At 45.7% G+C, this 22,119-nt stretch overlaps 1 protein-coding gene across 5 annotated transcripts in view; it reads right to left on the minus strand.

Moving 5' to 3' along the window:
- The window catches only part of Plekhm1 (pleckstrin homology and RUN domain containing M1), a 60,891-nt gene that overhangs the window by 33,483 nt on the left and 5,289 nt on the right, over nt 1-22,119 (minus strand). The window contains exons 1-4 of one of the 5 annotated variants that reach the window (XR_006074938.2): nt 18,756-18,888; nt 11,224-11,309; nt 5,611-5,858; nt 2,969-3,595 (exon numbers count right to left, since the gene is read on the minus strand). Coding sequence is in view for 4 of the 5 variants with exons in the window: in XM_006970557.4 (XP_006970619.1) it covers nt 2,969-3,595; nt 5,611-5,858; nt 11,224-11,268 (920 nt within the window). In the remaining variant the exon portion in view is untranslated. Of the gene's footprint in view, nt 1-2,968; nt 3,596-5,610; nt 5,859-11,223; nt 11,310-14,078; nt 14,220-18,201; nt 18,306-18,755; nt 18,899-22,119 lie in introns of those variants that run through there. The other 4 variants (XM_006970557.4, XM_076543487.1, XM_015995019.3 and 1 more) reach the window with 4 other exon arrangements.

Here is a 22,119-nt window from a genome sequence, read left to right on the forward strand (position 1 = left end):
AAGCAAAGTGCTTCTGAGGATCTTTTATCTTTAAAACACACACTTAGAAATGCTAATCTCTGAGCTTACAGGCTAACATCAAGGCAGGTGTAATGGTGCTTCTCTGGAAGATCAAGAGTTCAGGACCAGCCTAGGATACATGGTAAGACCCCCATTTTTAAAATAAAAATGCTGGGCCAAGAACACAGTTCAGCAAGCAAAGACACTTGCTGTGAAGCCTGAGGACCTGATTTGGATCTGCTGGACTCACATGATGGAAAGAGAGAATCAACTCCTGAAAGTTGTCCTCTGACCTCTACATGCGGGTGTAGCATACCCTCTCCCGCAACCCCCCAAGGGGAACTTCGAGGCCCAGCTCTGAGAACGACAGCACTGGCCCTGCATTTGCATCTGTGCAGTCAATGTCCAGTTACTCACATCACCGTCTGGTGCTTATCTATACATCCTGACCCTCAGTTCCTTTTGTATTTCTCCCTAAGAACCACGTCAATGATTTCCAGACAGGGTGGACAGTCACTGATTCAAAGACCTTATGCTGGAATTTTCCAGTCATGAGACTCATGAGAGATAAAGGCAAGGCATATGACAAAGAGAAGGCCTGAGAGAGGTAAGCTAGCATCACCCCCACCTCAGCATTTCTCAAGGCAGAGATGGCTCCTTGGGGTTTCTCCCCAATGTGCTCCATCTAAACTCCTCATTTGACATCTGAAATTGCCATCTCATGGACTCAGTGCTTTACCTCGGAGCCTACCATTCTCACATGAGCAACTCACTGTCAGGTTTAAAGGAAACTCCAATTCCCCAAACTCCAAAAGGCTGTCCAGAAATGAGCTCAACCTGGACTAGAAGAGGATTTCTAGTGGTTAGATAAAGGCCAGCATTCCTCAGGAACTTGTAAAACCAGTTTCCATCTACCAAAAGGAGTCATTTCCCTTACCTCTGGCAGAAGGGACATCTGGATCCAATGACATATACCTGTAGTTGCATATCAAAGCACATACTGGCCTCCAGGCTCCCTCAGTATCATAAGTACCTGTTATACATTCCAAAGTCCACACTAGCATCCCAGCCCTTCTCACCTCCCCAGGCTTTCCTCTTCCCAGATGTCCATTTGTTTGCTATAAGGGCTAGGGTTACCCCACTTGCCGCTGCTATTCTTACTATGCTTACTATGCTTTCTCTCCTCTCTCTCTCTCTCTCCTAAAGATTTACTTATTTATTATGCATTTTATTATGCATGCAGTGTTCTGTCTGCATGTATGTCTGCAGGCCAGAAGAGGGCACCAGATCTCATTATAGATGGTTGTGAGCCACATTGTGGCTGCTGGGAATTGAACTCAGGACCTCTGGAAAAGCAGTCAGTGTGCTTAACCTCTGAGCCATCTCTCCAGCCTCGATTTCTCCATTTGATATTTCTGGTTATTCTCCCTTCTCTCACAGATAGCCCTGGCCATGTCCAGTCTGCCAGCCATGTTCAGTCTATTTCTCTCTCTCTGCTCTGAATTCTTCCAGATGTCTCTGGCTATTTTCTCTCTGTTATTTACAATAAAGACTATCCCCTTAACCATAGCATGGAACAGTCATGTTGACAGTTTCTTTACTGCACCGCCTTGCATGCGCTCACTACACAGGCAATGATTTGACTCTCAGACAGCTCTGTGAGAAATCTCCATCTTAAAGATGGAGAAACAGTTCACAAAGAGTCAGCAATTTGACTGACGTTACTTGACTTGCAAATTGTGGAGCAGGCCTGGAAACTAGGTCTTCTGTGAGCCCTGCCCACATATCACTGGGTCTAATTCTATCCTACAGCAGGTAGGCTGAACCGAGGCTGTAGGGTGCACAGAAGTAGTGAAAAGGCCCTAGACATGAGTTGATGGAACAGAGGCTTTAACTCAACAGAAAGCCACTAAATACCCACAACCCTGACAGTACTTTCCAGTGGTAAGACTGAGAGATCATGGAGCTCTTCCTGGCAGTGTCAACAGACAGCATGTGTGGAAACTGTGCATCAGTGCTTCAAGGACTGACTGAACTCAGTGTCCACTGAGTGGAAGAACAGGCTTATGAAGAGAATGAAGAGGCTCGGACACCCCAGCAACATACATGTGCTACCTTTTGTAGGAAATGGGAGAAAATTAAAAGGTAATAAAAGCACTGTTTTTGCTACAGAAACATTTAGGAACTTGGAAGCATATGTAATCAGGAGATGGAAGCGAAGGATCAAAGAGTTCAAGGTCAGCCTGGGCTATAGCATGAGACTCTGTCTCACAAAATTAAATAAAAACCCAAAGCTTTGGAGTTTGGGGATGTAGTTCAGGGGTAGAGAGTTCATCCAGCTCATGTAAGGCCCTGGTTTGATTCTCAGCACTGCAGGGGTGTGGGAGGTGAAGCAGGACCTGCCAGGACAGGCAACGCAGCTTCATGGCAGACAGCTCACGTAACACTGGGGATGGGGCGGGAGTTCGGCCCACGCTCCCCTCTTTGACGGAGTGAGTTAAGACAGTCTGTCCTACACGTTCTTCACACTCACTAGGCCCACATCTGTCTGAGGTTTTGTGTCTACTAGGTGTTTTGCAAGGTCACAGCCTATGAACTCTACTTCTCTGTATTTGCCAGAATTATATATGCACTCTGTACTATTATCTACTTCCCTCTAGATGACAAAGACTATTTTATATGGACTTCAGAAAGGCCAAAGACTCAGTCCGACTCTGAGTACTAAACCTATCCTCTGCTGGGAGTGATGGCTCACACCTCTAATGTCAGCCCTCAGGAGAACCAGGTACTGTAGCCTGGACTAGAGAGGGAGCCATTTCAAAAACCCGAAGCAACCATTCTTCTCACTGAGCTCTCTCCTCAGTTGCAGAAAGAGCCCTTGTCTCCTCTGACTTCCTCATGTCCCCCCAGCGTTCAGTGGCGATCACATGTACGGAAGGCAGGGCGAGGGGTGGAGGAGCTTACTCACTCTTGCAGAGACCTGTCAGAGTCATCAGCGTTTGCTGGGCCCAGATCTGAGTCGCAGGACATGGGTTCCTCAGAATGGTCTGGACTCTTGGAGCCATTCTCCTGCAGCAGGCAGCTATCAGAGTTTAGGCTGCAGGATAGCTGGGATGAGCTGGCTGTGTCCAGGCTGAGGGAAGAGGCAGTGAGTTTCCTGTTCCTGCGGATCTTATGGCCGGAGTGTTGGACTTCGATGTCCTCAGAGCCTGAGGAATGAGAGATTGAATCCAGAGACTCCTTCCGCTGTAATTCCGCCCCAGAGGTAGTGAGAGGGTCAAGTTCAGAGAGGGGACAAAGCCCAGAGAGAGACAGTGGGGTGAGTGTCCATTCATTTAAGATGGCTGACTTGTAGGAGAGTTCAAAGGACAAGGATGTCAGTCCTTGCAGGAAGCTCAGTAGGAACTCGCCCTCTTCGGCATCTCGCAGCAGGGCTGTGGGCTGATAGTACTCGCACAACCTTGCGGGTTCCTGCAGGAGCAATTTCAGATAGCACTCCATCAGACCATCATTGAGGGCCAGCCGCAGCCAGGCCCGGCAGCGGCCTACATCTGTATTGATGAAGACCAGGTGTTCCAACTCTGAGATGATGTGTCTGGAGGGGGACAGAGCAGATGTGTTTCAAGAAACTACCTCAAATCTCAGAGGCATGGTTTTAAGGCACTGCTTAGCAAGCACCAGTGATAAGTACTACAAACACAAACATACTTAAGCACACCAAACTCCAGGGAAATGTCTCAGGAAATACAGAAAAGCCGAGCTGTTGAGCTATGGCTACCTGATGTCATCTACTAACCCAAGACATATTTGCTAAGCTCCCAACCCCTAACTCCTGGGGAATAAATCCGGGGCTTTGCGTATGCTAAGCAAGCATTCTACTACTGAGCTATGTTCTCAGCCCCAGGTAACTGTCACCGAAGGAAATACATGGAGTTCAGGCCTTTTGTTGGTAGAGTGGGAGGTTGGGCCTTCACTTCTGGTTAGAAAAGGCAGTGTCTGAGTTAGGCCCTGAAGACTTTCCAGAAAAAAAGATGGATAAACTTTCAGCACAATGGACTATTAGAGAAAAACACATAATGGGAAGAAAAGTAGTGGACCTCTCAGGGAACTGGGAGAGCTCCCTTACAGGTGGAGGGGTGGCGGGTTAGGTCAGAAAGCCAGGCAATAGAGGGGGGCTTGGCTATCACATGACCAGGCTATGTGGGACACAGGATCCCACACCTGGGTGTTAGCCAAAAGCACCTGGGGAACTTAGCAGGACACACATTCAGGGCTTCAACTAGTGAAGCATTTGGGAAGTGAAGCATATCGAAGTGAGCTGACCACAGTAGTACCATTAGAGTGGACCCTGGGTGTACCAAACTCAGTTCCCAAAGCTGCAGTGTGACATAAATCCCTTCTGCTACCACAGTGTCCTGTGCAGGAATGCACCCCCCCGTCCTCTGGACTCAGTGGCCAAGTTCCAGTTAACTTCAGCACAGTACAGGTTGACTGGCTAACTGAACTAAGGAAACATTTAACAAGATACAGAGACAACTAGAAAACCACTGTCTGGGGTTGGAGAGACGGCTCAGTGGTTAAGAGCACTTGCTGCACTTCCAGAGGATCTGAGTTCAGTTCCCAGCACACACACTGAGTGGCTCACAAGCACTCATGACTCCAGCTCCAGGGGATCTGATTCCCTCTTCTGGATTCCCTGGGAACCCACATGCATGTGGCATATATACAGACACACACTCATACACATAAACTAATAAAAATTTAAAAAAGAAAGAAAACCATTGTTACTCAGAAGAGAGCTAAAAACCCAAGATAGGGCAGTGGCAGCAGGTAGAGAAATGCAAATCAGAGACTGACAAGGCATCTTCAGGCCAAGGGTGGCATTTCATATGCCATGGAGGCAGTGCCAGCTACCAGCTTAGGGCCTAAGTAGCCAAGGGCAAGGGCAAAGACAGGGCCTTGGGGTGAATATTCAGACACTATCTGGCTTCTTGGGTAAATGCCAGACACAACTTGTTATAAAAGTTTAGAACCAGGAGCTGAAGAAATAGCTCACTGGTTAAAAGCACTGGTTGCTTTTGCAAAGACCCAGGTTTGATTCCTAGTACCTATATGGTGGCTCGGTCATCTCTAGCTCCAGTTCCAGGGGATCTGGCACCCTTTTATGGCTTTTGTGCCCTGCACCAAGCACATACATGGTGCATAGACATGCATGTAGGGAAACACTCATACACATAAATTTTTTAAAAAATTAAGTTTAGAAGATAGAGACTCAAATATTCAAAGGCAAGGTCAGCAAACCTTTTCTGTTAAAAGGACCAGAGAATATTTTAGTCTTTTCAGGCCACACAACTCAGTAGTAACTACATGATTCAGCCTAGTGTAGTCAAAGGTCAACAGTGCTGGGGTGAGAAGCAGCCACAGGCTCTAAATGAGAGTGGAGTGCCTTAAGGTCTGGAGATAGCCTTTCTATAAGGCCGTCTCTAGCCCTACCTCACACAGTGCCTACACTAGAACACTGTGTTTTTTGGCTTTGCCACCCTCCAGAGAGTCGAGTACCCTGTACTCTGAAGCTCTTCCCTGATGCCAACCCTCTCCAGTGTATCTCACTTGTGGGTGACAGCCTTCAGAAGGGGCCAGAAAACAGGCTGAGGCAGAGGCTTCTGATGAGTGTGCTTCTTCCTTTTCCCTCCAGCCTCAGCACGGATGTGCTTGCCATGCAAGCCATGGATAAACACAGCCTCCAGGGCACTGCACATGGTGTTGGCATCTCCATCTTCACTGGTGACCACTGTGTCCAGAGATACATACTGCTTCTGCAGAGCCTTCACAGACCCCACCAGCCTCTTCTTGATGACCTAAGTGATATCAAACACAATGGCAGACTTTAGGGGTAAATCCTACATGGAGTCCCTGGAATGTAGTCCATGGCCTGTTTTTCAATGTGTGTAACCACATATACACTATCTATATAACCTGAGACTCCTTTTCAAAGCTAGCTACTGTGGCAAGTGAAGATCCAGCACACAGAGAAATGATTTTGCACATGTTTTCTTAATTAGATTTATTAATTTTATTTTATGTGTGTTTGGCTTACATGTATATATGTATGTATGCTTGGTGCCTGAGGTTAGAAGAGGGTATCAAATCCCCTGGAACTGGAGTTACAGATTGCTGTAAACTACCCTCCGTGTAGATGCTAAGAACTGAACCCAAGTCCTCTGCAAAAACAAGAGCTTTTAACCACTGAAGCATCTCTCCGGCCCCAATCTTTTGTTGGTTTTTTTTTTTTTTTTTTTTGTTTTTTTTTTTTTTTTTTTTTTTTTTTTTTTGGTTTTTCGAGACAGGGTTTCTCTGTGTAGCTTTGCGCCTTTCCTGGGACTCACTTGGTAGTCCAGGCTGGCCTCGAACTCACAGAGATCCACCTGGCTCTGCCTCCCGAGTGCTGGGATTAAAGGCGTGCGCCACCACCGCCCGGCTTTTGTTGTTTTTAATGAAACTTTAGTCTTGTATTTAAATACCAGATCCATGTAGTCACAACTATGGTAGTTTGGGGGTATTCTGCAGAGATAAGCTAAGGAGGCAGAGAATATTTCTTTAGAGCAAAAACCAAGAAAGGACTGGGGGTGTGGCTCCATGCTAGAGAGTATGCTTAGCAGGCACAAGCCCTGGGTTAGATCCCCAACACAGTGGGGAAAAAGGTCAAGACCACAGAAGCCTAATTACATTAGCTAAGAGCCCAGGCCTAGAGCCAAAGGCTTATAGTACCAGCTGTTTGCAGATACTTTGCTCAACCTCTCTGAACCTCAATTCCCTAAAGGTTAAATGGAAATGATATTTCGTGATCTATAACACTCGGACAGTGCTGCCTCTTCTTTCATTTATTTATTTATTATGGTTTCTTGAGAAAGGGTTTCTGCAGACCTGGCTGTCTTGGAACTCACTCTGTAAACCAGACTAGCCTCAAATTCAGAGAGATTATCTGGACCATCATGCCCAGCAGGGGCCATTGCTTGGGGGTAGATATTGGGTTTCATTTCTCCTTGTGTCCCCAACAGTTGCCAATGTGCCCGGGACAGATATAAAAGGCATGCATTATAAAATGTACATCAAGGGTTGTGGAAATTTAACATAAAATGTATATAATTATAATTATGATTGTATCAAAGTCATATTAGTGTTTGGCAAAGAACTAGACAGAACTGCAAAAAAAACTGGTTTGCATCAAGTGTTAAGTTATAAACATTTCACTTTTATTTTGACTTAGGCTGAACAGTAAGTGTTCTTTGGAAAGTTTAATCTAAAAAAATTAATTAACAAGTTATAATTAACATTAAATTCTCCCATTTAAACTACAAACTTCTGGGGTTTTTTGTTTGTTTGTTTTGGTCATCCCCAGAAGTAACCATATTCCTGAATTTTGGTAACTTTTACTTTCACTAACTTTTTTTTTTTAATTTATTGACACTGAGCATGGTGGCCCATGCCTTTAATCTCAACACTCAGGAGGCAGAAGCAGGTAGATCTCTGTAAGCTTGAGGCTAATCTGGTCTATATAGGGAGTCCCATGTCAGCCAGGGCTACAGAGTGAGACCCTGTCTCAAATAAAACAGATATAAAGATTTATTTACAATGGCTGTTGAGAGGAGAATCAGTGAAGTGCTCAGGGAAGAGCACTAGTAGGCTATCCAGTCCCATATGCAAAAGGGCAATACTAAATGAGCTCAGTAGATTGTACACACAAAAGCAGAGAGTGAGGACGGGCACAGTGGCACATGACTTTAACCCCAGCACTCGGGAGGCAGAGGCAGGCGGATCTCTGTGAGTTCAAGGCCAGCCTGGGCTACAGAGTGAGTTCCAGGACAGCCAGGCTACATAGAGAGACTGTTTTGGAAGAAAGAAGAGAGAGAGAGAGAGAGAGAGAGAGAGAGAGAGAGAGAGAGAGAGAGAGAGAGAGAGAGAAAGAAAGAGAGAAAAAGAGAAAAAAGAAGAGCAGCAAGTGTCCTTAACTGCATTTTTAATCATAGATCTATTCCTAAACAAACAATACCAAAACAAAGTGGTTTTATTGTATTTGTTCTGTCTAGAGTTCATTGAATTTCTTTGATCTGAAGATTTAAAGTCAATAAAACGTAGAAAGTTCTGGAAAAGGAAGTAAAGTTCAGTGGTTTTTAGTATACGCAGAGAATTGTGCAACCTTTACCATTAGCTAATTTTAGAGCATTTCAACACCACTGAAGGAAAGTGTGTAGCAGTGGCTGGGGGTGAGGTGGAGTGGCTGGAGGATAATCTCTTTTCTGTCTCTACAGATTTATCTATTCTAGACATTTCAAAGAAATGGAAACATATAACATGTGACTCTGAGTATGGCTTCTTTGACTTGGCATATTTTCAAGGTTTATCTATACTATAGCACATATCAGTATTTAATTCCTTTTTATAATCAAGTATATCCTACTGCATGGTATATATACCATGCTTTATTTGGCCATTCATAAGAAAATAAACAGATTGGGCGGTGGTGGCGCACACCTTTAATCCTAGCACTTGGGAGGCAGAGGCAGGCGGATCTCTGAGTTCAAGGCTAGCCTGGGCTACAGAGTGAGTTTCAGGAAAGGTGCAAAGCTACACAGAGAAACCCTGTCGAGAGAGAGAGAGAGAGAGAGAGAGAGAGAGAGAGAGAGAGAGAGAGAATATAAACAGCTGCCTTGTGCCCACTTTTTGACTATAGTGCTGCTCTGAGTGTTTGTGTCCACATCTTTACACAGACCTGTTTCCAGGTCTAGAATTGATAAGCCATAGAGCTTGCACAATGGCTTGCAATCCTGACACTTAAAAGCTGAGGACTTTCATGTGAGTTTGGAGGCTATCTTGATAGTAAGTTGGAGGCCAGTCTAAACTACACAGTAAGACCTGCCTGAAAATCCAAAGAATTGTTCAATCACATAAAACCTATGCTCCTATGCCAGGCTGGGGATGTGACTCAGGGGTAGAACACTACCTACATTTGTGAAATCCTGTATTTCATCCCCAACACTGGAAAGAGAAGGAATAAAAAACAAACCCAAAAGCTCTATTTAAGTTTTCTACGAAACTGAGCTGTTTGCCAAAGTAACCACTACTTTACATTCCCAGAGTCTAGAGAAGAGGCCCAACTTTTTTTCATTTTTGTTAACACTTGCTATTGTCTTTCTGATTACAGTTGCCCTAATGATGTGAAGTAGCACCTTACCTCGGCTTTCCCTTACATTTCCCTGGGTCTAGTAGTAATAAGCATTATTTTGTGTACTTACTGGTCACTGTATAACTTCTTTGGAGAAATCCTCTGTCCACTGTATAACTTGTTTTTATGTGTGGTGTGTGTGCTTACATGTGTCAGTGTGTGTATAGGTGAACATGCACATGTGTGTGGAGGCAAGAGGCCAATGTTGAGTCCCTCAGTCATTCTACACATTATTCTTATAGACAATGTGTATAAGATGAGGTCTCTTATTGAACCTAAGCTCATCAATTCATGGGCTAGCTGGCCAATGAACTCTGGGGACTTGTCAGGCCCTCACCCTCCCGGCAACTGGGATTATAGACATAGGCTGCCAGTACTGGCTTTTATGTTGGTTGTGGAGATCCAAACTCAGGGCTTCATGCCAGCACACACTACTGAACAGCCATCTCCCAGCCCCGAGATCATCTTTTCATTGCTGAGTTGAAGTAGTTCTCTATCCACTTTGGATACTAGACCTTTATCAGAGATAATACCTTCCCTTTTTCTGTGGACTATATTTTTTCATCTCTCCCTCAACACTTTACGAATGCTGTCCTTTGAGGCAAAGATTTTGATCTTGGAGTTGAATTGTAAATGCTATTTTAAATATATTATTAGATCATATAAAAAGCATAAACTATTTCCAGCTGAGTGTCACCAGGTGCTGCGTCAGGGAATGCAGGGAAAACCAGACACACATCTCAAGGGTGGGCCTGTGCAGCCCTTGCTAGGAGGCCAGGGCTCTGCTCCAGTCCCAGAGGGCCCAGGGTGGGACAGGTATAACTGCAAAGGCCCAGCTGGAAGCCAGCAGGGACAAGGGTAGAGTTGTCCCTCTAGTGGCCAGGAGAGGGAAGGCAGCTCTCTCAGGGCTGCTGCTCCTTGTTGACAGAAGGTTCTGGTAACTGGGAGCAATACTGGGAGGAAAGGATTCTCCAAAAAAACCACCACAGGGTTTCACTGAGCCCCAAAGCTATCTGACCTCTGGCCTTTCCAAGGACACAAGACAGCCAGTCCCGAGTGCCTAAGCAAGTCCAGGGCCAAGCACAGGAAAAAGAGGTTGTTAGAGAGGTTCTGGTAAACTGGCCACAAACATCTTTGCTTGAAAAATAGTACATGTTCAAAGATATATATGAGCTGCCAATTTACCCCATAATTGAAACAACTAGCGAGAGCAGCTGCTTCCGACAAAACCAAGGGCTGGAGCAAACTGCAAAGTGCATGCTGCACAAGCCTGAGAACCTGAGTTGGAATCCCTAGTACCCACAAAAAAAACTGGGCATGGTGACATCTGCTATCTCAGCACTGGGGAGGAAGAGACAGGAGAATTCCAAGGACTTGCTGCTTAGCCAGTCTAATGAAATCAGCAAGCTCCAGGTTCAGTGAGAGACCCTGTCTCAAAAAGAGAGTGTGGGGGACTGGCAAGAAGGCTCAGTGGGTAAGGGTACCTGCTGCCAAGTCTGACCTGCTTCAGTCCCCAGAACCCACATGATGGAAAGAGAAAACAGACTCCCATAGGTTTTCCTCTGACCACCACACACACGCCATAGGGCACACATACAGGCACATAGACACAGACACAGACACAGACACACACACACACACACACACACACACACACACACACACACACATACACAATCTAGAAAGGTCAGGATCTCCTGGAAGCCTGCTTTTGTTGTAAATTCTTCTCCACCTGAAGCCTCTCTCTGGACATGTTCATTTATTTCAAAATAAGAAAAGTAGATGAAAGCTGGGTGTGGTGACACATGCCAGAAATTCTAGCAACTTGGAGGTTGAGGCAGGAGAATCAGGAGTTTATCCTTTGCTATGAAGTAAGTTTGAGGTCATTCTAGGCTACTACATGAGACCCTATCTAAAAAGGAAAAAAAATTAAAGGGAAAAGCTGATGAAATGGTGGTCCTGTGGGGTTTTTCCCACCCCATCCTATTTTGCCCACATACCTGGATGGCAGCCCTAGGGTCCAGCCCATTCTCCACTTCGAGCATTTCCACTCAGGCAGCAGCGCTCAAGGAGACTCACATGACACCTGCAGGGACAGAGGAAGGCTAGATGAACATGCTCCCAACTTACCCCCACAACCAGTCCCCTCCCAGCAGGCAGCAGGCAGTCAGGCCAGGCCACTCAAATCGCAAATGAAAGGCCTTGGAGCAACTCGAAGGAAAAACTGAGACTGGGTTTTAAGGAAGGAAACAGGGCAGAGGCTCAGTCCTTGGGAGGGGTGGAACCCTTGCACCACAAGCAGGAGACAAGGGCTCTTCACACCAAAATCTGTGCAGAAAACCAGGGCCTATGAGATAGGAATTTGCAAAGCTTCTCCACAGTGGGTTGACGCCCCTATAGAGTGGCACACTGAATGTGGGAGTCAATAAGTAAAAAACCTAGCAGAAAAAGGTTTCTGAATGCACAACAGCTAAAAAGTCATTCAAAACCAGTGTCTAATGAAGCAGAAGTATTTCTGACAGAGCTCACATGAACTGCATCACATGACTCAACTGCTGTTCTGAACATGCAACACGTGTTTTGTACTACACAGGAATTCACCATACATCATCATACGTCGACAATGAGCACTGCCTGGACAACCTCAGCTCAGATTTGAGCTAATCTCTTTTTTTTTTCCCATTTAGATGGGGTCTCTCTATGTAGTGCTAGCTGTCTTGGAACTCTATGGCCTTGAATTTACAGAGATCTTGTCTCTGCCTTCTGGGCTCTGGGATTAAAGGTGTGCACCACTGCACCCAGTTCTCAGCTCAGATTTGAGACAACTTGTACAAAATTTTCTGCTTTTATAGAAACCTAATGGTTTAATTACAAAAACAAAGGCTTTGAATATTTCTTCAGCATGTAAGATTCAAATTAGTGTAGCCTTAATTAGATTGATAAACAAACACAGCCATCTTATCAGTATGCAAATTTGCCTTTGTCTTCAATAAACAGTACAATTGTGTGTGTACCAAAGAATTTTTAAATAGATTTATTTATGGTTTATTATTATTAAATGTTTGATTTGTCCTCTTTATACACCTACCTATTGGGTCATGTAAAAATTCGCAGACAGAAGGGGTTGTGAATGTGAAAACTTCAGAAGGCCTGCCAGGGCCCGAAGGAGGAGCTTTCAGTGAAGATGCTAAGAACTGGTGGGGACCAGGTGCTGGGCCTCACAATGCACAACTCAAGGCTGGACTTGTACTCAACTCTGGATCCAGCCCAGGGTTTTAAGCACACTTGCAACAGCTTCAGGAGACGGCACTCTCTCCACACTTCCGCACTGGGCTGCAAATCTTTAGTTTGGGTGTCACAGATATATGTCTAAAGGACCAACACGGGTTCTGACATCACAATTTGTCACTAGCTAGGCAGGACCAAGGGAGCATAGAATTTTATCTCTCAGGTGCAAGGCACTGAACATGATGTGTTTGGGTATAAATGGTTTCTGTCATTCTGGTGGATGTAGCCACAAATCTATAAGCAAAGAATGCCACTGCCCACAATGTATGTATCAACAATGTATGTATCCACAGTTGAAGATCCCAAGGGCCAGGTGCCTTCTTCCCTTGGCCCAAACCTAAGCACTCAGGCTAGGCATGCACATTCACATGCAAACAAGTCTCTAGGGAACACTACAGAGCGAATGTTTATGCTGTCTCGCTTAATTATGGCACAAAGAAGTTAGCACAAGCAAGGGACATTACACAGACTGCCTTGTTTATGAATGACATTTCATTATTTCTACCTGATAGAGGAAGGAGGATGAGGAAGCTGAAACAGGTCCAGGAACAAATTTACACAGCAGTGGCTTGGCTCCACCACTCAGAGGACTGCCAACCCCAGCCCAGAGGAAACCCCAGACTCCTAAGTAAATGCCATCCTCCGAGCTTGAGCTGGGCTAGGCAGAGTGCCCTTCAGCTGCAGTCCCAAGAAACATTAAGACAGACTGGCAGGAAAGGCTTAAAGACAGAAGCGGAGCCTGAAGCCCAAGAAGGAGAGAAACATGGTGGTCTTCAATGTTGGGGCCAATCTCTGCCTTCCCTAGATGGCAGTAATAAAAAGGGCACAGGAGCCAGGACCCAAGGCGGACCTCTTCAGACAGGCCTTGTCCAGGGAGGCAGGTGTGTAGAGAAGCATGACCCTCATGGAGACAGGAAGAGCTCTGGCTCCGAGTACAAAGGCTCTGACTAAAAACTCTGGGTTTGTTTTTCCTTCCACATTCTACTCCACCTCCCCAAGGATTCTTCAGGAGGCCAGCTCCATACTCTGGTTTCCAGGATGGTAGAAAAGGAGGTGTTTGCTGTGGACGAGAAGTCACTCCTCACAATATGCCTGTCGTGGAGGTTGAGGTTTATTTTACACAGGCAAGATCTAGCTCAGTCTCAGTCCAGCTGTTCTGGCCAGCCCTCAAACTCCATTTGCTCTTCTCTCAGCCATGGTGAATAGGACCCTAGGGTTCAGACCTCAACAATGTAAATAATAGCCTATGTCAATTACAGCTCCAGAACTAATTAGCTGAAAATAATAGTGTACTCATGGTGGGGGCACTATTAATAAGGACTGTGGCCCAGTAATAGCTTTTAAAAACAAACAAACAAACAAACAAAAGCCACCCCAGGCCATGTAATCTGGAAGCAGAGGTGGAAGAATCAGGAGTTCAGTATCATCATGACTTAGAAGAAACAGATAAGAAACAGAAATCTCAGGTCTCCTTAGTTCTTTTTGCAGCTCAAGCTGTCTCGGGTCAAAAGAACTCAAAAGCTCCTTTTACCAAATAAACACTAAAGGCAGTAAGACACTGTCTTACCAGATAGATCTACAGCTCCAATAAGCCGAGCTCAGGTCTTCTCCATGATGCCCACGTTTCAGAACTGTCCTTTCTTAAATGATCAACATGGGAAGGATTTGTCCCAGTTTTAGCTAGTATAGTCCTCTTACTTCATGTACACTTTGAGGAAGAAAGGAGAAAAATGGCTTAGATGAGACTTGAAAGAATGGCTAACAGGGCTCTACTGCTCTCAAAACACTGTATCTATCAGTAGACGGCAAGGGCTTCTCTTTAGACACCTCAGCTACTCCAACAGCCCTCTTCCTACTGCCTGGATCATACACCTAACATTCTGAACAGCCCTGCGCTTGTGCCAGCCAGCTGCTGGACCAGTTGATGAGTCATAGTATTTCAGTTGGAAAAGAATGACCAAGTTATCTTCTGATTCAGAAAGGCAGCTGACCGCTCAGGCATGTGAATGCTGAGTGAGTAAACAGCATGTCCTTCCTTCTGAGGAAAGCTCAGTCTCTAGACAAGTGTCCTGAAGGGGTAGGACGGGGTAAGAGAACAAGCCTTTGAAGCAACAGCTTCCAATTAAATACTGCTGGAGGGTGAGAAACCAGACCCAACACTAGTGTGGGTGAGGACACCTGTCATCGCTGGGCACATTTTCCTTCCAACTTGCCTTTCCTCCAACACCACCTATCTCTCTCATATTCCTGTTCCATACAGTACAGGATTCTTCTCTCTTTTCTCTTAAGACAGGACCTCACTGTGTAGCTCAGGCTGGCCTCAACGTAAAGCAATCTTCCTGCTTTCCCCTTCCTCAATGCAGAGATTACAAGGCCTGGCCAGCTATTCCTGGCTTTTATATTTTTCAGGGCTTTGTACTTCAGAAAGTACTCTACCACTGAGCTATATCCCCAGAACTTAATTTTTTATTTTTGAGAAAAGGTCTTGCTATGAAGCATAAGCTGGCCTTGCACTCAATATGTAGCCGAGGAAGGTCTTAAATTTGTTGGGAAAGCTTTTGAACTCTCCATTCTCAGCCTCCTGAGTACCTCGGGTTACAGGTGGGTATCACTGTACCTAGCTAGCTTTGCTATAGGATCCTAACGATGTATATATTCTGAAAGAGTGAAAAAAAGAACCTTGAGCAACTCCTTCATCACTGTTTCCTTCTTTTTTTAAAAAATTTATTTATTTTATTGGTGTTCTGCCTATACGTATGTCTGTGTGAGGGTGCTGGACCCTGGAGTTACAGACAGTTGTGAGCTGCTCTGTGGGGGCTGGGAATTGAACCCAGGTCCTCTGGAAGAGAAGTCAGTGCTCTTAGCCGCTGAGCCATCTCTCCAGCCCCATCATCAATGTTTCTAGTACCTAGGACTATGCACACAGTGATACTCAAAAAATCAAAAAGGAAAAAAGCAAACAACAACAAATCCACCTCTTGAATGACTTAATAAATAAAGGTGAGGCATACAGAACAGGAACATCTCTTTGACAGACTGTGGGAAGATGAGGCATACGGCTCTGATGTGGTAGGACTACAGGGGAATTTCTGCCAGTACGCCACACCGTCAATAAGGCAAAAGCCGTTCCTCCGAGGGCTGCATCATCATGAGAGGATATTAAAGACAGAATTGCATTCAGCCTTCAAAGAAAGAGACCACTGTGGCAACGCTAGTCTCTCAGGGTCCTTACAATTGCTAACAGGGCTGGAAGTGTATCTCAGTGGTAGAACACTTGCCTAACATGTACAAGATCCTGGATTCAATCTCCAGGACTGAGGGTGAGGGCTGGAGGGGGGTGACGGGCTGTCATCATAGATAGCTGACCCTCCTGAAGCAAGCCCATCACAACCTGGAGGAAATATATACCAGAAAGTCCCCAGGGGGCCTATAAATGCTGAGCATAGGACCTTAAAGATACCCATCTGCCTCAACTACTGACAGATAATTCACCTTTACTTGTTCCTACAAACCCCAGTGGCTAAGACTAAATAATCCAGGACCTATGAAAAGAGAAGTGATTTTACAGCCCCTGTACCAATTGTCCTTCAGCCTACCCAGGACTCACTTGTCTGTACTCTTCATGACTCACAACAGCTTCTGAAGGCCATCATGTCCCTGGGTTCAGTAATGGAAAAGGTCTGCACTCAGCTATACAGAAAGGAACACTTCCTCACAAGTACTAGGACACATGGACAGGGCTCTGTGATCACAACCAACTCCACAGTGCTCCCTGAGGCTCTCTCCTGCCAAAAAGAAGGGCTGGTTTCCACTGCCCCAGGACGAATGAGCTGGGTGAGTGGCCATTGTAGCAGGAATCTTAACAGTTGTCTTATTAATGAAATCAAACCTGAGGCCAGTCATTGGGGTGAATGCTGGAAGGTCAGAGAAGCAGAACAAACCACAGCCAACCTCACCTCGCCAGTTCCTCAGCTGATCCTGTTTCCTCAGACTGGAAGCATCTGTGTCCTCATCCGAATGGGTCTCAGCTGAACTGTGCTGCTCTAAAGCCTAAAAGCTTACCCAGCCAAATGCTTCTAGTTTCTGGTCTTCACACTTTATATATCTTTCTGTTTTTGCCATCACTCCCTGGGATTAAAGCCTCACTTCTTGGGATTAAAGGCGTGTGTCACCATGCCTGGCTGTTTCCAATGTGGCCTTGAGCTCACAGAGATCCAGAGGGATTTCTGCCTCTGGAATGCTAGGATTAAAGGCATGTGCTACCACTGCCTATCCTCTATGTTTAATATTGTGGCTGTCCTGTTCTCTCACCCCAGATAAGTTTATTAACGTGCCCAATATTTTAGGGAACACAATACTACCACATTTCCTCTTTTTTTGTCTAAAATTAAAAGAAGCTTATAACTAATACAGAAAAATTATATCCAATAAGTATATACAATATACACAGTCAAGATTACATTAACGATGTCTAGTCCATTAACATTTGACAGGTTCAAATGAAGAAAAACTTCATTAATATATAACAATGTCCAGTCCAGGAACATTTGATAAACTCAGACAAAAATTTTCATTACTTATCCTATTTAAAACAAGTAGTTCCTTTTTAAAAGTATATTCAATAATCTCTCTTTTTATCTTATCATATCCATATTCTCTCTTTTTTCTTTTCATAATAGATTCAGTAATCTACCTTGTCATTTTTATATCTTCCCCTTTTTCTTTTTAGAGTAGATTCAGTGACCTACCCATCTTTCCTATTATTGGCCACCTCTCACCTTCCAGGTATTTGAATGACACTTACCATTACAACAACAGGCACCAATGACTTAATATGAATGCCAGAAAAGTCATCTGTGGAGACACGTCCAGGAGACCAGACACCAGAAAAAACCTCATTTGAGAATTGAGGGAGAAAGCTCTATACTCATTTACCAACTGAATCCCTACAGACACCACTTCACTGTTTAGTCTGCTGGGCTCTGAGCAAGGAGCAGACATGGCTGCTGAAGAGCAGCAGGTGTGACAGGAAGGGCGCCGGGCCTAAGTTCTCAAAGTGAAAGAGGGCTGGATCAAGGAAGGGATAGACAGAGGCCCATTAGATCTAGTTAATAGTAACTCCTGGAAGCCAGACATGGTGGCCCATGCCTATAATCCCAGCACTTGGGAAGTGGAGGCAGGGAGGACCAGGAGTCCAAGGCTAGCCTTGGCTATTGAGAGGGACCTTGTCTCAAAACAAACAATAACAAAAACAAAAAACCAAACCAAACACCCATACCTAACCCCGACTGCACAAAACCAAAGGAACAAAAAACAAACTACATCCAGGAGTAGTGGCCCACACCATTAATCCCAACACTTGGAAGGCAGAGGCAGGTGGATTTCTGTGAGTTTGAGCCCAGCCTGATCTATATAGTTGAGTTCCAGGACAGCTAAGGCGAAATAGAGAGACACTGTCTCAAAAACCAACCCAAAACCAAACTAACAGCGACGAGTGGGGGCGTTAATATGTTCAAAGTACACTACATGTATGTATGAAATTCTCCAAGAATTAATAAGTATATATATATTAAGTCTAAAGCAACAGGAGGACCGGGGAAAGACGGTAGGAACCGAGGCAGCCGAGTTGGGGGACAGTTTAGAAACGATTTAGGCAGCATACTGTCCTCGGGATGCCAGGGAGAAATTACCTCCGTGGTCAGCTAGGAAATTAGGGTGAGAGTCGGTAAGGACGGGACACAAAGCCAAGAGATAACGCTGAGATGACCAAGAAGCGAGGGGCAAGTTCAACAGGAGCCCGCTTCAGCAGTGGCCAGCAGGAGGGACAGACGTCGGGTGTCTGGGATGAGCGGGCAGACCTTGCGGGGCTGAGCCGGGGTGTGCGAGGCTGCGATAAGAAATGTGAGCCAGAATGGAAGGGAGGGTCGGGGGAAGGTTCAGACGAGTTGAGGGATGAGCGTGACGTTGAGGTAAGAGGTGACCAAGGGATGTGACTCGGATCGGATTGCAACCGGGCTAAAGAGTAGTCACGAGTGAGGCTACCCTTACGCAAGACCGGTGGTGAGGGGACCCGGCGCAGACGGAGGGGAGAGACCGACCGGGTGGCCGCTGGCTGAGGGGGGAGCAGGCCGGGACTGCGAAGGGCCGAGGTTCCCACCCCAAGTCTCCAGGCCCCCGGAGGTCGCGAGCGGCCGCGAGGCTGCAGGCCCACCGCCCCCTCGCTTCCCTTCACGCCCAGACTCACCCACAGGGAACAGGAGCTGGTGGCGGCGCTCCCGGCGAGGCGACCCCACGGCTTGCAGCAGAAGCTGCGGCTCTTGAGGCACTGACAACAGGAAGCGGCGCGCGGCGTCTGACGCCATCACGTTGGCTCGCCGCTCCGGCCCCGCCTCCGGCCCGCGAAGCCAATCGCGAGGCCTGGAGAAGCCGAGGGGCGGGACCGATAGCTTTTCCCTGCCCAGGCTTGCGTCGGGGGAGGGCGCGGTGGTGGGGGTGGGATGGGGGTCTCGGTGCTGGGGAGCGAGCGATCGTGCGGTTCGGGACCCCCGGCTTCTGCGTGGCGCAGAGAGGCTGGGCCACTCGGAGCGTGCGGGCCGCCTGCCTCCAGCAGATCTGCCTCAGACCTGACCGTCAACCCCATCCGTGCGACTTTAGGGCTGTCGTTTCGTCTCCTTAAGCTGAAGATGCGCACCCTTAACCCCGGTGCCTCCCCAAGGGTATTAGTACTAGAGGGGGCAGATCCTGGACCCAAGTGGAACCCTAAGGTCTGGTTTTCTGGAGACAGAAAACAGTTGTTTTGACTTGTCTTATACCACGTGATCTCCCTGAGCGCTCCCTTGGATGTGTTAATTTGCTTGCTGCGGTCAGCCCTTTGAGGCATGAAGCCCTGCGGACCTACTTTTCGTCTTCTCACCGTTTAATTGCGTTTGTTCCGTTACAGAAAGTGACACCCATCTTTCCGAATGGACTCGGAAGTAGCGAGCGGCTACTAAAGGGCAGGACAGGCGGTGTAGGTACTGTACCCTTGCAGACTTTGCCCAAAAGGGAAACTAAGACCTAAGTGCCGGCCAAAGAGGTGGAGACTGTTAAAGAGAATCCTTAAGAGTGTATAGTAAATATGCTTCAGTTTCTGTGAGTTCATATGAGCTTTGCTCATGTTGATTTAGATGGCCTGGTTTCCTTCGTGTCCTCCATCCCCTCTGGGTTTTATACCCCTTTCTGTGTCTTCCTTGGTGTTCCCTGAGCTCCAAGGGGAGGGATTTGATGGAGCCATCCCATTTAGTGTTGAGTCTTCCAAGGTCTCTCACTCTCTGCGTAATGTCTGGCTGTGGGTCTCTATTTTTGTGCTCATCTGGTGCAGGAGGAAGTTTCGCTGATGATGTCTGGAACAAGACACTGATGTATGAGTATAGGAGAGTATCATTAGGAGTCATTTTATCACTACATTTTTTTTTTTTTTAAAGACCAGTATTATTTGGTTTTACTCTAAGTCTCTGGGCTATCTAGTCTCTGGTCACTCCAAGCATGTCGGGTATATGGATTCCATCTCCTGAAGTCAAAGTCCAATCAGTTTTGGTTGGTTACTCCCATAAGCTTTGGCCACCATTGCCCTAGTATATCTTGCAGGCAGGACATCACTGTAGATCAAAGGGTTTGTGGTGTTTGGTTTCACATTTGGTAATGTGCAAAGTGCCTTCCTGTACCAAAGATGCTAGAACATAGGGTGAAGGCTCTATGTAGGCACCAGATCGACAGCTCCAGGTTCAATGGGTTGTGTAGGTGTTGTCTTCAGCAATGGGACCTGCTGTCGGTTTGTGGAGAGCAACATGTAGTCTTGGCAACACCCTGGGTTGTTTGAGGATTCCCATGGGGTCCTTTTGGCCAACAACTCAATTAGATGTAACCCACTCCCTGCACTGGAAGTTTCATTTGGTGACAAGAGATGGCCAGGTGGGACTCTGTCTCCAGCATTATTTGGAGATTCACTTAGGTTGCCTTCATATATGTATATATTTTAGGAAGTTTCTCCTGTATTAGGTTTCCATACTACCCCTCAAATGCTTCTTAATTTTAGCTATCTCTCCCCAACCCTCCCCCCCCCCCCACTTGGTTCTTCCATTCCATCCCCCCATCCATCCATAACACTTTCCTAACAAGAGCTGTCTGTCCCCTCTAGTCCCTTGCTCTGCACCTACCCTCTGTGGTTCTATGGATTGTAGCTTGGTTGTCATTGACTTAACAGCTGATATCCACATATAACTGAACACACACCATATTTGTCTTTCTGGATCTGGAATACCTCACTCAGGATGATTTTTTTTTCTAGCTCCATCTATTTGCCTATAAATTTCATGTTGCCTTTTTTTTTTAATGACTGAGTTATACTCCATTGTGTAAATGTACCACATTATCTTTATCCATTCTTCTCCTGAGGGACATCTAGGTGGTTTCCAGTTTCTGGCTATTATGAATGGAGCAGCAATGAACGTGGCTGAACAAGTGTCTCTGTGGCAGGATAAAGCGTTCTTTGGATATATGCTCAAGAGTGGTATAGCTGGATTTTAAGGTAGATTCCCATCTTCCTAAGGAATTGTGGGTGTGGGTTTTTACCAGGTCCTCTATGTTTATAGTATGGCCTCCAGTTTATGTTTTTATGGGATTTCTGAGTGTGCAAATGAGTGGGTCTCTGATTCTTGTGCCTTCTCTTGGATTCTTTTCCTTCTGTTCATCTCACTTTCATGTGGTAGTTTTTGTTTTTTAAGGAAGCCTGGGGCATTTAAAAAAAATGTTAATTAATTATGTATACAGTGTTCTGCCTGCATGTATGCCTGCATGCCAGAAGAGGGCACCAGATCTCATCATAGATGGTTGTGAGCCACCATGTGGTTGCTGGAATTGAACTCAGGACCTCTTGAAAGAGCAGCCACTGCTCTTAACCTTTGAGCCATCTCTCTAGCTAGTTTTTGTTTTATCTTATTATATTTTATTTTGTTATGTTTAAAAAATGAATGAGAGGCTGGAGAGATGGCTCTGCAGTTAAGAGCACTGACTGCTCTTCCAGAGGACCCAGGTTCAATTCCCAGCAACCACATGACAGCTCACAACTGTCTGTAATTCCAGTTCCAGGGATCTGACACCATCACACAGACATGCATGCAGGCAAAACACCAATGGACATAAAATAAAAACAAATTTAAAAAAATGAATGAAAACCTAGCCACTGGGGTTAAGGTTAACTAACAACTGAACTGTCATTTATACTAGCTGGGAGAGGGAAAATCAGTTTTCTCCAATGGAGTGACACTGGGTATATCAACCACTCTAGGGCAGGCCTCATGTTCAGGAGTAGTTGACCAATATATAATGGACTCCACAGTTTTTTAGTTGCTTTTATTTGGTTACAGTTTTATTTTTATTTTTGGGAGTTGTTTTATTGTAGTATTGGGTGTTTTTTTTTTTTTTTTTTTTTTTTTTGAGAAACAACTTGAAGTTGGGAGGGGGAGAGGATCTGGAACGACTTGGGGAAGGGAAAGAATATGATAAATTATATTTAAATGTAAAAGTTACTTTTAAATAATTAAAAACATAATAATAAAAAAAGAGTACCC

The sequence above is a fragment of the Peromyscus maniculatus genome, chromosome 8, assembly GCF_049852395.1.
Source record: "Peromyscus maniculatus bairdii isolate BWxNUB_F1_BW_parent chromosome 8, HU_Pman_BW_mat_3.1, whole genome shotgun sequence".
Taxonomy (NCBI): Eukaryota; Metazoa; Chordata; class Mammalia; order Rodentia; family Cricetidae; genus Peromyscus; species Peromyscus maniculatus.